The 17,186-nt window shown below is 39.7% G+C and overlaps 2 protein-coding genes across 2 annotated transcripts in view; both read left to right on the plus strand.

The window, feature by feature from the left end:
- Positions 1 to 5,827: 5,827 nt before the first annotated feature.
- LOC137267991 (ependymin-related protein 1-like) lies at positions 5,828 to 12,737 on the plus strand. The gene is made up of 6 exons (XM_067802455.1): positions 5,828 to 6,091; positions 8,272 to 8,382; positions 9,281 to 9,365; positions 10,298 to 10,471; positions 10,792 to 10,880; positions 11,679 to 12,737. Exons 1-6 carry the CDS (start codon positions 5,936 to 5,938, stop codon positions 11,733 to 11,735), a joined length of 672 nt encoding a protein of 223 aa, XP_067658556.1. The 5' UTR covers positions 5,828 to 5,935; the 3' UTR covers positions 11,736 to 12,737.
- Positions 12,738 to 15,330: 2,593 nt separating this feature from the next.
- LOC137267958 (kinesin-like protein KIF20B) overlaps positions 15,331 to 17,186 on the plus strand; it is a 57,537-nt gene continuing 55,681 nt past the window's right edge. Inside the window, exon 1 of the mRNA XM_067802420.1 lies at positions 15,331 to 15,360. Coding sequence (XP_067658521.1) covers positions 15,351 to 15,360 — 10 coding nt within the window. The 5' untranslated portion in view covers positions 15,331 to 15,350. The remainder of the gene's footprint in view (positions 15,361 to 17,186) is intronic.

The following is a 17,186-nucleotide window of genomic DNA, read 5'->3' on the forward strand; positions in this document are numbered from 1 at the left end:
AACACTTTGTTCTTTAATGATATATTAAAAACTTCACATAAGGGAACTGCTAATTCTCTTGCATTCATTTTCAGGAATTTGTTACCAATACCATCTGGGCCTGTTGCTTTGGTGGTGTCAACAGAGAAGAGAATATCGTAGATTTCTTGCGAGCTAAGTGTTAGGTCACATAATGGATTATCTACCTCTGAGTGAATTTCGGGAATATCCCTGTTTGGAGCATCTACTCTTGCCTGATCTGCAAAGAAATCATTCATAATGTTTGCTGTTTCAGCACTGTCATCGTATAGTTTGTCGTTATGGATTATCGAAGGAAAATCGTTAATATTGGCGATATGTTTACTTTTTACATAATTCTTAACTAGACGCCACCAAGTTTTTGTACCGTGTTCATTGTTTATCTTTTCATCAATTTTATTCGTGTACTTCCTCTTTGCATTTCTTACCGCGGATATAACTTTATTTCTACTCGATCTAAAAAGTGCCCAGTCAGATGATGAGTTACGCCTTTTTGCGATTTTATGGTGGCGATTGCGTCTACGAATCAATTTATGTACCTCACTACTCATCCAGGGGGCATCCCGGGGCCTTATCGTAACGACTTTATTTGGAATATAACTATCGCATACGTCAAGAATTGTACCTGTAAAGTCGTCTGCGATACGGTTAATATTTTCAGAAGCGAAAATAGCATGCCAGTGAAGAGTACATAGGGCCTTTTTAATCCCGTCAAAATCAACTAGTGTTTAATTATATATTTTTCTCTTGTAATTGATCGATTGTGCAATCGACTCGTTAATAGTAACATATACAGGGCAATGATCGCTACACACAGGATCTAAAACACCCGATTTTAGTAGAGTGCTAACGCTTGAGACGAAGATGAGATCGATTAATGTACTAGAACTGGGTGTAATCCTTGTAGGTTCGGTTATGAGTTGTGTTAGTCCAAATAGCAGTTGTAATTGGTTGATTTTATGACTTGTATCTGTAAAAAGATCAATATTAAAATCGCCAACTACAATTGCATCCATATTAAGATCAGTCGCGTTATTGATAGAATCTTCGATTAAATCCCAATAAGCTTCTGTTTTGTCTGCGCGATGAAACGTTCCTATTAGGTAGTTCCTTTTTCTACATCTTATTTTTATCCATATCGCCTCAAGCCCGGATATAGTTAAATTCTCCATATATTCGGCATTTATTTTACTTTTAACGTACACTGCAACTCCCCCGCCTCTACTCTGTATATCATTTCTGAGAGGTGAATGAAAGCCAGGGATTAGAATATCATTACTACTGATACCAGCATGTAACCATGTTTCAGTAAGACATATGACGTCGTATGAGCCAAACTCTGCCTCAAGTATGTCAATTTTATCTTTAAGGCTACGCACATTTAAATGAATGATGTTTAGTTCACGACTATTAATTGGACCTGGGTTAGGATGAATATCGCCGCAGACCAAGAGAATAAGAGACACTACCAGGGAGACTTTGGCATTGTATAGGCAAAGGAGTAGTAAAGAATAAGAAGTATGTTTAAGCTTGTTGGCAGATTTGTTTTGAATGTGACAAACAAAGGAACCCACCACGTGTCTATACTGTACAATATCAATCATTATCGAATAGTTTAATCATCATAACTTGGGTGGGTTCACTTGTGAGAAAACAAATCGTATTTAATTTCCGACATACGACTGAAATACAATGTAGCTGTGTATGTAAAGCTATTGATATGTTAAAAGAAAAAGGCAAACATATCTCTTTGCTAATGGGTAGATAACGTGAACAATGTATCTCTCTGACAGAAGTGCAAGTAGATAAGTGCACGTGAAAGACATGGAAGAGTCTTGACTTACTCGGGGAGGCCATTAGGCTATTGTGGTGACGTAACACATGATATCATGACATCGGTCGGGAGGGGTCCCAAAACAACAAACACTGCACGTGGACACATTTTCAGCACGGAATAAACGTGCCGTAGCTGGAGTCATTCATATACCGTATGAAAATACTTGCTTAGCGAATGAAAACATTGGTTATAGCACGTGGAAATAATCCAAAGCATCTTGTCTGAGCATAGGCGAAGACGTTAGCCTTCTTGTGTTGAAAACAAAACAAGACATGTTTTTACACGCATATTTTTTTAGATCATGATATGATCATGACGACTGCTTAGATTATGTCAACGTTGCATGCATTAAGAAACCAGATGCATGCTGAAGCAACGCAATACATATATGTTAGTCATGCATAGTCTCATGAAGTCTCTAGATCGAGACAATGAACACTTATTTATGATTTTACGACCTTTTCTTGACTGAGGCTAATAGTTGTCAGAAGTTTTGTGGAATCGCAAGCTTCTTTGTACTGAGTAGGATTTGCGACCTTTTATTTATGTGTTAAAGGCTGGCCTTTCCTGAAGGAAAGTTTTGTAAAGGTAGCATGACCCTAATTGTCCTCATGGCTCGGAATATTGAGCGAGGGACAAATTGAATTAACATGTAAATATCATTTACGTTTAAGGGGGAAAATAACAACCCTCTAAACATTATTTGCCAAACACAGCCAACCCCCCCCCCCCCCCCCCACCCACCCCCCCCCCACACACACACACCTCTAAGTAACTGAAGGAATTACAGCAAATTTGAAGGAATTGCATCTCAAATGTAAACAAACGCAGCCCACTTGCGAAACAATTGCAGCGATATCGGTAGCTGAGCGGTAATAATGGCCCTATCGGAAGCAATGTCGGTAATACTGGAAACGCGCTCGGCCATCTTCGGAGATTTTTCGGTCGCGAGCGGAAACTCACGCAGCAAAACATAGCGTCGTTGGAAGAAGCACCCGTCTCGGTGAGTTTTGTTTTTAGTTCCTACTATTACATTTTTATACTTATCCATCTTTGACCACCCGCGTTGAATGCGTTTAGGTATGAGGTGTTGTCGTGGCAATAGCTTATGTTTTTAGGAAAAGATAGTCACTCTAGGAGAGTCATGACCATGGAGATTGTTTACATCTGAACATCGAAGTCGTGCCGATGATTACGAACGTGCGCTAGATATAACATCATTTTTTTGTAAAATGTGTTTAAATTTGTCAATTGCACTTCATAGCAAGAAACATTATGGCTCATAAACTTCTTCATGGCGCACGTTCATGATGTTCGTAATCATCGTTTAGTGTTCTGTTTGATTGTTTTGTGTTCTGTTTGATTGTTTTGTGTTCTGTTTGATTGTTTTGTGTTCTGTTTGATTGTTTTGTGTTTTTTTTGGTTGTTTTTGTTATGGGAATTTACTTTTACGTTACCTGTTTGAAATTTTGTTGTCGCCGTGTCTATATTTTATAGCTTTGTTTTAGAGTGTTTAGTTTAGAATCTGAGGTTTGTCACTTACTTTCACGTTTCAAAGACTTTTTTGTTGTTGTTCTTGTATTGATAGACTTTTGATTTCGCATCCTGGAGTTTTAAAGTGCTGCCTTCAATTATGGTCGGCGTGTTCGTTGCCAACGACACCGTCATGGACAGGAACTGTACCTGTAGGCGTCTTGACCCCGAGTGTTGTTTAGTATTTCGTTTACTAGTTTAGGTTGTGTGTTATTACTTTGAACTCTCTCAGTAAGTCAGTTAAATTTGAAAATTCATTGCGTTGTTTGTCATGGAGGGCTGATATTATACTGGTAGGGAACTTGATTACAGTGGAGTCTTTGTGATTTTTGCGACGGAAACTTTGCGATATAACTTCGTTATATAACAACTTGGTTCAACAGATTCTTTCATATGGTTCCGCTGCATGGGACACAAGGGATTATTCATGCATCAACGCTGTACAGAACAAAGTGGTCCCTTTATTCCTTGTTGCTGGGCGGAAAATCTCGAAGCTGTCAGTACGGGCTGAAATGGGTGGGATCACCCCGCCATAAGACTGAAACTGTTAATCTCTGGCGTAACCTATCCGGTATGGACTTGGACAGACTTGCGTGAAAAGTTCACCTGTGGTCGAGCAAAATTTCGTAAATTATGGCATAACAGAATTAAAAACTTCCGTCTTAGTTCAGAGTTCACATTTACTGACATCTATGGCGTTTATTTATGTGTTAAAGGCTGGCATATACTGAAGGACCTCAATGACTGCCTTGCTGGCTTGTGGAATGATCGTAGGTAAGGTTAGATCTTGTTCGAAAGTGTAGTAAATGGTCTTTGAAACTCTTATGAAAACGGGTGAAAATGTAATATGCACACACACTGTCCCCGCATCCCCTCTCTAAAATGCTGTTTTCGACCTGTTGCACGTGCGTGTGAGCAGGTTCCACAGCTGTAGTGGACATAAAACGTGATGTGCATGATCATATCAGGGTATCGTTAGTGTACCCCAGTTTCAGCTCACCAGACAACGGAGGGTGTTTAGGATCTTCGAGCACCTGTTTATTCGATTTTCATGTGGGCATCCCAGAGGTATGTTCTCTATTCGCCTCTTGAAACGACACTTCATAGTCTGTGATCAAATAAAGAAGAGAAATTATTTATTGATGTTATAATATATTTAATGCCTCAATGGGAAGAAATATTAGGAAGATTTCCGCAGAATGATTCTAATATGTGCATTTAATGCCCAATAGATGTGCACAGAGTGTAAATATTTCCAATACAAGAATTCTAAAAAACCTTTTAACAGCTAATACCTATTTACATAAGACTTACTATAAAGAATCACCATTATGCCCATTGTGTAAACAGACACGAGAGTGTGTATGACATTTACTGTTTGACGGTAGTTTTGTAAAGGTTGCATGGCCCGAATTGGTCTCATGGCTCGGGATATTGGGCGAAGGACAAATTGAATTAACATGAAAATATCATTTGTGTTTAAGGGGGAATATAACAACCCTCTAAACATTATTTGCCTAACAGATAAGAAGAATATTTACACTACGAGCAGAAAAGAAGTTAAACCAAACTTTCACCATACATGTCAAAGGTGAGATACAAATCATGTAAATTTGTCTTTGCACACGGCGACCAAGCTACCATGTATCTCTCGGAAATAAAAAACAACAACTTGAAAACAAAGTTGCTTATACTTTGGCATGTTAGGCCATTTGTAAAGGGGGAACGTTCATTCGCCAATGTTTTTCATTGAAATAAATAATGGAATTCATGTTGGATATACTTATCTTCCCAGTCCACTAAATATTCTCGTAGCAGTCTATCAAGATCACCAGTACCCTGGTCAGGTGGTTTCATTATGAGAGATGGGGTGCATTTTTTCATCCTAATTATTCAGCTTCGTTTTTGTTGGCGATTGGAGACGTAGACGAATAGAGATGTAGGCGATTGGAGACTAAACCATCCTAGATGATGGTGCACATAAAATGTAATCACTAAAATTTCACTTTTGAAACTTAACTGGACTATTTTTGAGGCCCCTTTTCTGAACCCGTTATATATTTTAGCCCCTAAACAAGAACGTTTCACATTATGCCTCACATTTTCCCATGACTGAGCTGAGCTGAAATTCAAAGGGCTGTCTACTTCTTCTCACCCGCAACCCTACCCTTTTTACCCAAACTGACAAACATACAACCTCCCCCCACACTACCTCCACCTCCGAGTTATATAAGTACCCCCCTTCCCCTCCCCCTCCCCCTCCCCATATGAGTTACATAAACTCCTTGTTGTTAAGCATAATCCGTAGTGATATGCCCTTTTGAAATCGTTCCATGTCACTCCACGCTCGGTTGATACGGAGATGGGTTCAGTGAATCGTTTCTGAGGGCGTGAGTCCCTTAGAAAAATGGAAAAATACGGCCAATCAGAAACGAACACACCCGGGTGGACGATCAATAAAAGCCGGCCCCATGTTTGGTCGGAGTGTCACAACTCCCGATCGGCTCAGACCAGAACCATCAACCTCTTCAGAAGCTAATTTTTGCCATGATTCTCCAAGCAGTTTTAGTGGCCTGTTTTGCCAGCGTTGCCCTTGGTAGCATCTGCTGTTCCCCAGACAAATGGGAGGGCTATCAGTTCACTTATGGTGAATTCGCTCAGAGAAGAGGATCCCTCTTGGCTGGAAAACCGGCATTTAAAACCGTGAGTTGTTCATTATTGTTACGTTTCTTGTCATGTTCTTTATTGCAACGTCGATGGGGCGTCCGCTCGTCACGCCGAGGACCCGGGTTCGATTCCTACTTATGGGCACAATATGTACGCTTTAACCATAAGGCTACCCTCAGCCCCGTGCGCATTCTGACCACTTTAAATCAATGAAACAGGTCTGATTCCATCATTTTCAGTGACTTTTCTGAGTGGGATAATGCAAGACTCCTCGGTTTTGGCTGGGAAAATAAGACTCGAGGCCGTGGGGTGAGGAGAAGTAAGCGCATAGCGCTCGAGGTCTTACTTCTGTCCACCCAATGGTCGAGGTCTTACTTCTCTCCACCCGATGGTCGAGGTCTTACTCCTCTCCACTCGATGGTCGAGGTCTTACTTCTCTCCACCCGATAGTCGAGGACATCTTTGTCGACTCGGTAGCCGTGAGGTAGAGTGTCTGGTTTGGAACCTGGCAAATGCGGTTCTATTCTTGCTAGGGAAACCATTTGATTATTGACGATATATTTCAGCTGATTTCAAACACTCAAAGATCATCTGAATTTGAACGTTGTTGATGATATAGAGTTTGGGAAAAGTAAAACCTTGGAAAAGGTCTTACTTATAAAACGTAGAACCGGGAAATAGGTCTTACTTACAAAACGTAGAACCGGGAAATAGGTCTTACAAGACTTAGAACCGGGAAGAAAGGTCTTACCTACAAAAAGTAGAACCGGGAAATAGGTCTTACCTACGAAAAATAGAACCGGGAAATAGGTCTTACCTACAAAAAGTAGAACCGGGAAGATAGGTCTTATCTACAAAAAGTAGAACCGGGAGCAAACAAAAACCTGAAATACGGTTAATGCGGGAAAAGAAGCCATATCTATTATTTAGTTTAAAAAACACACTTCAGGTTTACATGAGAAGGGAATTTACAATTACATTGTATGAGTTATCTTCAAGAGGGCCTCGTGCGCCTGAACCTCCACAGTAGCGTCTTAACTTAGTCTCAAAGGGAGGGGTGCGCAACTCGATGCGCAACTCGAAACCCTTTAGTATTTATCAACCAAATTCATTAGATACATGAGACAGATTCGAAAATGATGTCTTTCGCTATTTGCGTTTTTTTCGGCTTTTCTTTTTATTTTTCTCGGTTTCCATGTGAACGATTTGAACAACTCGGAAACCTTTTAATATCTTGTTGCAAGACTTGGCCGATATATCAAGCAAATCTTGAGGTGGTACCTTTTGCTATTTACAGATTATTGGCATGTATATTTTTCATTATTTCCATGTAAACAGTTTGGTCATCGATAAAAAAGATCACGTTGGACTTAAAGTAACTGTCGGATGATTTGTTGAGACAACAGGGATTTGTCGTCTTCTGATGACTCTTGTTATCTTTTGGGGTGTTTAGGAAAGTTTTGTATTTCTCGCGATACTCCCCGAAACGAACAAAATTACCCCGATAGTGTATTTCAGTCTTGGGCGCCGGGATAGCCTAGTGGTTAAAGGGTTCGTTCGTCACGCCGAGAACCGGGTTCGATTTCCCACATGGGAACAATGTGTGAACCCCATTTCTCGTGTCCCCCGCCGTGATATTGCTGGAACATTGTATAAAGTGTAAATGTACAAGGAAACATTATCATAATTATATTGTTATCTTTGTACATTCCGCTCCTATCAACACACCCAACCCCCGCATTTGGTTTTGTCATCATAATACATTGTCTTTTGTTCTTTGGGGTTTTTTGTGCTTCGTAATTATATTGTTATATCTTTGCACTTTCTCGTAATTATGTTGATATTTTTGTACACCTATATACATATGTGTGTGTGTGTGTGTTTGTGTGTGTGCGCGCGCGCATATGTGAGTGTCTGTATACACACACACACACGCACATATCCACTCCTTGTATTGACTCAGTATTCAACTAATGAAGGAACGAGAATTATCTCTGAAACGTCGTGTGGAAAATAAATAGAATTTGTTATCCATAAGACGTGTCATGTATTTACGTGCCTTCAGCTTCCAAATGCCTTTCAAAAACTTCATTGCTTAAAAGCGGTGTGTGCTCTTGCGAATCAATTCTTTCGTCTGGTGCTTTTCGTCTTTTTGCGCCAAAATTAAGACGCTCCTTGATTGTACAAGCGCTAACATCCAGATCCCATCTTTGCAGACCCGCCTCCAAGTATCGTATAACGCAGCCGATCAGAAGGTAGCCACATACGGGAACTATACGGACAACGGTCAGGTCGTAAAATTCAAGTCCATCAACGACTATAAAGCGGTAAGGGAGATAACTCAACTGACGCATTGGAAATAACAACCTGCTGCAGTTCATTTATTCTAACTACGCTAACTTCTCAAACTCTCTGGGATAACTAAGTTCTGATTTTGTGTAATGAGCTTTCCTGTTAATTTATTAACGCCAGTCGAGTTCCTCATTCCTCTTATTCTAATTCTAAACACCTGATCTTCGGAAATCTGACGCAAGGAAAAACAGTCACTCACATTCTTGATGCAAGGATCAGGATTGGGTATGTATTTATCTCAGAGTTCCTTAAAAAAGAACGACTAAGAAATGAAATTCACACCAGCAACCACCTTTTTAACTTGAAAATATGAAAACCAACCTGTCTTCCTGACACGACATTATGTTTTCATCTATTGATGGGTAAGTACAATACATTCACCTACGGCCCGGTAAGTTAACGTCTTACGTCCTGACTCATGAAGATCCGGGCTAGCATTGGTGTTCAGCAACCCACGCTTGACCTAAGAGGCAACAAATGGGATCGGGTAGTCAGGCTCGCTGGCTAGGTTTACAAATGTCATCATGCCCCCACTGTGAAGATCGATGCTTATGCTGTCGAGTATGTGGTCCAGACATAATTTTGTACAACCCGCCGCCATATAGGTTGAATATTGCTCAGTGCGGGATTAAATAACAAACCAACGACTTACGTCCCTTAGTTGTGCCAGGATCAAGGGAAATGATAATGATTTCAGATGACTGTTACCATCGCACTTTGGAACATGAACTGCAAAAGGCAGATGTTATCTCTTCGGCTTACTTTTCATTTAGCTCAAGGCATCACCTTACTGAAACAATAGTGCCACGTGGCAAGGCGATAACCAACTCTCACTTTCACTCACATCTGCAAGCCTTCATGCGTTTTTTCTAGGGTCGGGGGTACTACATCCTCCCTGCACAGAGGATCTGCTCATCCTTCCAGCTGGGAGGCCAGTTCCAACGAGCGTGTGTTCCAGGTCAGTGTAGAATGATGTGTGTATCGCCATGTGGTTTGGGGCCATTGGTTCCCGTGGTCACTGGGAAATACGCGGAAAAGATGTCCCTGAGCTAGTTCTAGGCCCGTCTGTATCCATGTAATACATCCCCTGAAACAAACATACAGAACAACAAAAGAAATGTAACTTTGTTTTTTCTTATTTTTTTGTCATAGTTTTGAAATAGAAGGCATCAACATGACCGCTTACTTTTATTAGTATTTCCCTTTTTCGAAACTTGTAACGAACGTTTACTTTTAACAGATTTCATTTTTTAAAACTTGCGCCCCGTTTGTTGTTCAGTATTTATCCAACAAAGTCCTTGCAAGTCTAGAATGTGTGGCAAGTCTAGATTTCTCCAGTTTGTGAAAATGAAGCAATGAAGCATTTATTTATTTATTTATTTATTTATTTATTTATTTATTTATTTATTTATTTATTTATTTATTTATTTATTTATTTATTTATTTATTTATTTATTTATTAATTAAAATATGCTCGTTTCGGAACATAGGTGTTAGCATGGTCCTTGGCCAAATTCTAAAAACGTCTATGTCAATGAAGATGTCTGAGCTCAGTAGCAGTACCAGTACCATTCAGCAATAGGTATGACAACCCTTGATAATATTGAGCAAGGCACAGAAGGTATCAGATCATTGTAATAAACATTGGTTTCCCTACTCTTGACTCCACATGTTCACAGACCCTCTGCAAGAGCGTTAAGCATATAGTATAATGGACTCTCGCAACCACTGGTGTTCAACATGGTCAAGATATGGATGACAAGGCCGGTTTATCAGTTTTATTATATTTTCTCGCAATTTTTTATTGTTGTTTATAACGTCAGCAATGTCCAGTCCGTCTAAAGGTTTCTCTTTACATATTTAGGTGTATTCACATTCATTTTGTTTCAGACAATGCTGAAGACCAGGGCCCTTATGCTTTCGGTGTGGGTGACAATAGGCTGGATGTGCAGGGGTACCAAGTGAAGTCTAGGAAGAATGGTGATGATGTGACTACCGTTGTGACCGTCACCCAAGATGGGTGTGTTCCCGTGGTGGAGAACATGTGGGGGACTAGGAGCGGACGTAAGTCGAGTCTGAATAAAAATAGCAACGAATTCTTGTATGCACAAAGAATTTAATAAAACACCACGTGTACTTTTGCAAGGATAGGTTTCAACATGTGCATCATACTTACGGTATAAACCTTTGATTCATAAATAAAAGCGGACAAAATGATTGGAATCCATGTTTATTTTTAAAATAGAAACAACACTCATTTTCATGCACAACCATGTGTGTACAAGTATGGCCGTGGAATGTTTAATGTTTGAATTTATTGACTTTGCGTGTATTACATGACTCAAGGTCAACACCGAGTGTAACTAACAACCTTTCCTCTGTAGTCACTTTCTTCTCAAATGTGGGCTTCAACGACCTGACAGCCGGTATCAAGGATCCTTCCGTCTTCCAGCCCCCAGATTATTGTGAAGAGGTACGTTCCCAAAGTTCCTTGTGATTTTGCGGGTGCTTCAAACTCCTACTTTCTATCTCTCTGACTTCTTCAGTAGATTGATGTTCATGCTGTTGATCACTGGGTTGTCTGGTCCAGACTCGATTATTTCATGTTCGTAAGATGAATTGTAGGCAGCGACTTCACCCAAAGAGTACGTGATTTTCTTACTTTCAGAGAGAGTGGTAGCCAAGAGGAGTATGATGTGGCTATCCAACAGGGTTCAATTCAAATGATTCAAAAATGAAAGTCTTATGAATGTATTCATCACAAGACAAACTTGGTCCCGCTGGCTAAAATCGAGAGAGGACGAAAATTACTCAATTTTAAGGGCCCTCCGGTTCTTTCCTTACTACCATAGTAATTATGTCCTGGCTTGTTACCATCACGCGATGCTGTCATCATATTACAGAAAATTTGTCTATCATTCAAAGTAAAGGGTCAGTCATTCTGTCATATTGCCAGAGTTATATTCTGTCATGGCATGTTGAGGATCACGCCATTCTGTCATATTACCTTTCATGGCATGTTAAGGATCACGCCATTCTGTCATATTACCTTTCATGGCAAGTTAAGGATGATTCCTTTCTGTCATATTACCGTTCATGGCATGTTAAGGATCACTCCATTCTGTCATGTGTCATTAATCACGCCATTCTGTCATATTACCCGAGTTATTCTGTCACGGCTTGTTATTAATCAAGCCATTCTGTCATATTACAGTGACAACAGTGAATGTTCGTTCCGGATCATTATTAATCTGAATGTCTGTTGTTGCAGGGCCCCGTTGAGAAGCTTGATTTCCTCCACGCTGGCTACAGCATCATGCGGCAATAAACCATGCGTCTTGAACCTGCCGGAAGCATACTGAAGCAGAACATCCGATGCAGCAATACTATATGTATCATGATACATTCCTCACTATGGGATACGTATAGCTATAAGCGTATTGACATCACGTGAAAAGTCTTGGCTAAGTAAACATTTTAGATCAGGTTCAAAATGAAAGCTACTGCGAACATCTTCGTAGCTGCTACATCTGTCATGACCTTTAAAGGCTTATCACATTTCTCAAGACATTAACACCAGTAGCTCATTCAATGAGTGAAAAAGATATTTCTTTATATTTTAATGTATAAAATAATATATGTTTTGAATGTCTGGTCTTGAATCTACACAGGAAATAACACACTGTGTGTTGTATGGTTGTATAAAATCTCACCATGCACACATTGTTTGAGCCCAGTACATGCTGCGATATGAAGCAAATACTTGTTATATCTTCAAACATACCGGCTATATTATTTAGCTCCCTCTAGTAGAAGTAAAAGTTTATTTAGTTTAAAATTTAGTTCTGTAGCTTAGAGTCTCATTTGCTCCCTCCCAATCAAGCCTAGGGCTATACTGCCCAACATTTGCTAAGGACAACATCTACGACTAAAGATACTGGTTATCAGTTGACTACTAACATTATTTTCAAGACAACTATGTCTGTATCTTTTCACCGAAATCCACATTTATCTGATGATAAGCAATTAGATCTACATTAATGAAGCTGTCTCAGTCTTGAAAGGGTCACTGAATCGCTATCATTTGAATTGGGTGAATATGGAGGACTTGAAACATTTATCAGTATTTGTATTTCATTAGACATTTGGCCTCTGAATTGTGTCTCGTTTGATTGCTACTTTATCGGATCCAGCAGTCTACTCTTTATTTATCCCCAGTAGACCGAAACATTAGATGTAAGTTCACTCCTAAATTGCACTGTGTGTTCGGTTGTCCTTTTCTGACCCCCTAAATATTATCCGCTCAATGAATAATAAATATATTTTTCTAGAATATTTTATGTCATTTTTACACAAACCCATAACTGTGAGTGAGTTTACTTTCACACCGCTTTTTATGTCAGCTTAATTTGGGATACCATTGGTTTGAAAATCCCTAATTTTTCCCGATTAAGAAATGAGTGTACCCGGCAGTTTCCGGGTAATGTAGTAATGTAGCTTAAACACCCCGTACTGATACGTGCAAGCACGCTCACACACAATGATGGAACTGACTGACTGCGTCATGGGGTCAGTGGGTAGTCTAGTAGTTAAAGTGTTCGCCCTTCACCGACCCGAGGTGGAATTCCCATATGGGTAGAATGTGTGAAACCCATTTCTGTTATCCCCCGCCGTGATATTGGTGGAATATATCTAAAAGCGGCATAAAACTAGACCCATGGCGCGGAAACTCGTGAAGATCCGGCCTAGAACTGATCTTGTGGTGAGAGATGTGTAGCGGTATAAGGGTGGTCAGCCTCATTTACTTGCCATGGTATCGCATTTGCGATAGCTCAGTGGTTAAAGCGTTCTTGAAGATCCGGGTTAGAATCGGTCTTCAGTAACCCCTGCTTGTCGTAAAAGGATATATATTAGATATATTTTCGTCAATGTAGATTGTCTGGAGCTATGTTTATTACAGTGAGGGGTCAACGGACCCGGTATAATATACATGACTCGTTGATGAAGAAAATGACACTTATTTGTTAATTACGGCACTAGTGTTTCGTGAATGAGTTAGTAATTAAGTTTAGTTTAGTTTTACGCCTCACTCAGCAATATTCCAGTTATACGGCCACGGTCTGAAAATAGTCAAGTCTGAACAAAACAATCCAGTGATAAACAGCATGAGCATCTTCACAAAGATGACAAGGTCAGCGAGTCTGACCACCCGGTTCCATCAGTCGCCTCTTCCGACAAGCATGGTTTGGTGAAGAGCAATTCAAATCCGGATCTTCGCGGATCTTGAAAGCTAGAAACACAAATTTAGCAAAATTGTTAAAAAGAGGAGTATTACGTCGTGACATAAATGTTACAAACTTTGAAATAGTTGGGGACCCGTGAAGGTCCGGGGTAGAGTAGTTCTTCAGCAACCCATGCTTGCCATAAAAGGCGACTCTGTTTGTCGTAAGAGGCGACTAACGAGATCGGGTGGTCTGGCTTGCTAACTTGGTTCCCATTTGTGCAGATCGATGCTCATGCTGTTGATCACTGGATTGTCTAGTCCAGACTCGATTATTTACAGACCGTCGCTATATGGCTGGAATACTGCTGAGTAAAACTAAACTCACCCACTCACAAATAGCTGTGAAAGAAAGAAAATGCATGTATAGGAAGTAATTTTCGACGAAGATTATTATTGAAGTCACATTTCCAGCAGAAGAGGTATCCTGGCTCCACAACGGGTACAATGCAAAATGGACATATAAATATTTCGCTCCGTGCTCTGCCGGTCTTACGGACGTCCTGCCTCGACTGGCAATAGCTGGTTTGGCCATCGGAACTTACTAGTGGAATACGACATACCAGCAAATAACAAACGAAATAGTTCTCACATTTATTTTCATTTCAGTAGAATTGCATAGTAATGAGGTTTATAATACGCTCTAAACACCCCACCGCCCCTGAGTCTTTATTCAAAGTTCCTCACTACAACATTCTGGTTGACACAGTGAATCTTTTGATGAATTAAGTAGCTTCAATGTAGAGCCTTGCGTTCATTAGCGGAACAGCTTTCATTCGTCACGCTAAGGCGGGTACGATTTCCTCTCACATATAGCTGAAATACTTCAGTGCACGTCATAACAAATATCGTACAAAGAGATACGAGTAATGAAACACGGGATCGGTGTAAATTTAATAATACGACTCGGGGGCAGGGTCGATCGATCGATCGATCGATCGAGAGAGAGAGAGAGAGAGAGAGAGAGAGAGAGAGAGAGAGAGAGAGAGAGAGAGAGAGAGAGAGAGAGAGAGAGAGAGAGAGAGAGAGAGAGAGAGAGAGAGAGAGAGAGAGAGAGAGAGAGAGAGAGAGAGAGAGAGAGAGAGAGAGAGAGAGAGAGAGCATTCAATACACACGCCACCACGATACACCCTTGGGATCCGCCTATGCAACTCGGTCGAACTATTACTTCGCCTTGTACTTGTACTAACCAGGGAACTGCAGCCGTTGCCCCATTCTCTACCTCCTTGCGAAATAAATTGCCGCACAGAATTTCCTGCTATCATCAAGAGCATGTAAATACATAATGTGAACTAAATCTATGTTTAACAGAAGTAGATGGGGTTTTTTACAAGATGACTGCATGAGCAGGCCCAACTTGTACTGTCCATGTCACATTTAGCGGTTATCTTCCAGAGCACTTTCTGAGAATTACCTCCCTTGCAATATTTTGATCCTGTGATTGGTCCATTTCAAAAGCCTAAGCGCGAAGTTGGTGTGTGATCAAGCCAACATGTTTTCTCAAGTTTGACTGTTGGATTTCTAAAAAGAGGTAAATTTACTCAGATAATTCTGATACAGAAAACCAAACGATGGGATAATGTAAAATTGTAGCTGCTTTTCGGCCCAATTTGTCAACAGTCGATGGAGGCTGTTGTGTGGATTTATATTCATGTGACGTGTATGAATCGAGGTATGGCGACTCGAATGTTTTCATGTTTGTTATTGATGTAGAACGCAAGCTTCAGCATCGCTATCATTGACTAGTTTTGTTTTTTCCCCCTTGAAACTCGTTTCCGTCGGTACAGTAATGTTGGTCTCTTTGTTGCAATTCCCCATGTGAAAACAGTGACAATGCTACTGCTGACAGCACTTTGTCCAAATTCAGTCAGCTCAGCAAACTTTCTGATTGTATTTATTTATAGACATTATGAAACCAAGAATTAAGAATTAAAAAATCACATTAATTATGAAACTTACTAAACTCTGTCATAGTGTGAAATTTTAGACCTTTGACTTGTTGACTTTTGCTTTTCATATTTTTTCCCCGTCATTCAACATATTCAGTGCGTTTTTTCGCAGGTGCAAAAAGAACATTTATCAGTTTAGTGATTTTCACGTTGTATGGTTATCGCATTTGTATAGCTAAAATAACCCCATATTACTTATACTCAGATGTTAACAGCAAAGTAACAAATGATATTGATAACAGGGGCACTCCCTTGAACAATGAGGTTGGCTCATGGGGTTTGATTACAGGATGTTTTGAAAGCATTATCCAAGTCAGTTGTTCAATTCTTATCCAAAGCTGCTTTTGGTTTGTTATACTCAGATAAATATTAGAATCTACCTATCCTGGGGTTGTAAGAAACTTGTCTGGTCTTTGTGATTTTTTTCATACTGACTGCACTCTTTCAGTCTGATGCTAATGTCCATCCCTGGACATATTACAAGTGCAGTTTGTCAAATCAGCAAAACTTGAACATGTTGAATGACTGTTTCTAGATTGATTGAGATTCACATACAGGGATTTACAGGACGCGAATTCCTGTGTCTTATACGCATATAAATTGAGAATGAACACAACAGACTTTATTAGCTCATCCACGGGACGCTTAAAACGTCTAAATACTTTTTGTGAAATTTAATAGCTTATCGCTGAGTTTGTTACAAGATGCGATATGGTGTCATTTGCAGTTTAATTACAGCAATAATATATGTGATGATCATGAAACACATTATTTGTAACACAATACAATAACTGCATTAGTAATAATATTTAAATGTCTGGAAGCCCCATTTTGTTGTCCAGGACCTCTGAAAATTAAGAGCACAAGTCTGAGAGACCCTCAAATACAGAACAAACTATAGATTACAGACACTGACAGAGGAGACATTTATTTAAGCTCTAAGTTTTGAAATTTCCACTTTAGAATAAACTGGTAGACCACAAATAATTCATGTTACCTTTTTGGGTAATTCCCCTTGAGGCAAAGTGCTGTGTCAAGTAAAAACACGACAGATTCTAATCATCGTTCTTGTTGCTAATGTTCATGATAACGGCATCTAATCTTACATTGTCTACAAGATATTACAGCTCTCTCCTGCCCATGATTACTGTTGGTTGTTGTTGGTTGATGGATTAGGAGTGATGTCACATTGTCTCTGTCTATGTGTTCAATCAAACAGGTTTCAACATTTTGCATGTTTTAATTCATTTCTTAAAATGACATATTGCTGCAGATGAGATGATTGCTGCTTTTGAATGAATGAGGTTGCTATGACTATTTAGCTTTTGGTACAGTGTATTTGACATGATATGCTACAAGGATTAATTGCTTTAGAAAGAAGGCTAATAAGTTTCCGAATTTTAAAAATTATTATGATTAACAATCCACTGGAAACTGCTCTGAAATAGTCATATTATTTATTATATGTGATTTTTCTTGTGTGAATCTGTACACTGTGTTCGCGGTAGGTTTTGTACGAGTGTGCAGGAACGAAAATAGTAATATGTAG

This window comes from Haliotis asinina, chromosome 16 (assembly GCF_037392515.1).
Source record: "Haliotis asinina isolate JCU_RB_2024 chromosome 16, JCU_Hal_asi_v2, whole genome shotgun sequence".
Taxonomy (NCBI): domain Eukaryota; kingdom Metazoa; phylum Mollusca; class Gastropoda; order Lepetellida; family Haliotidae; genus Haliotis; species Haliotis asinina.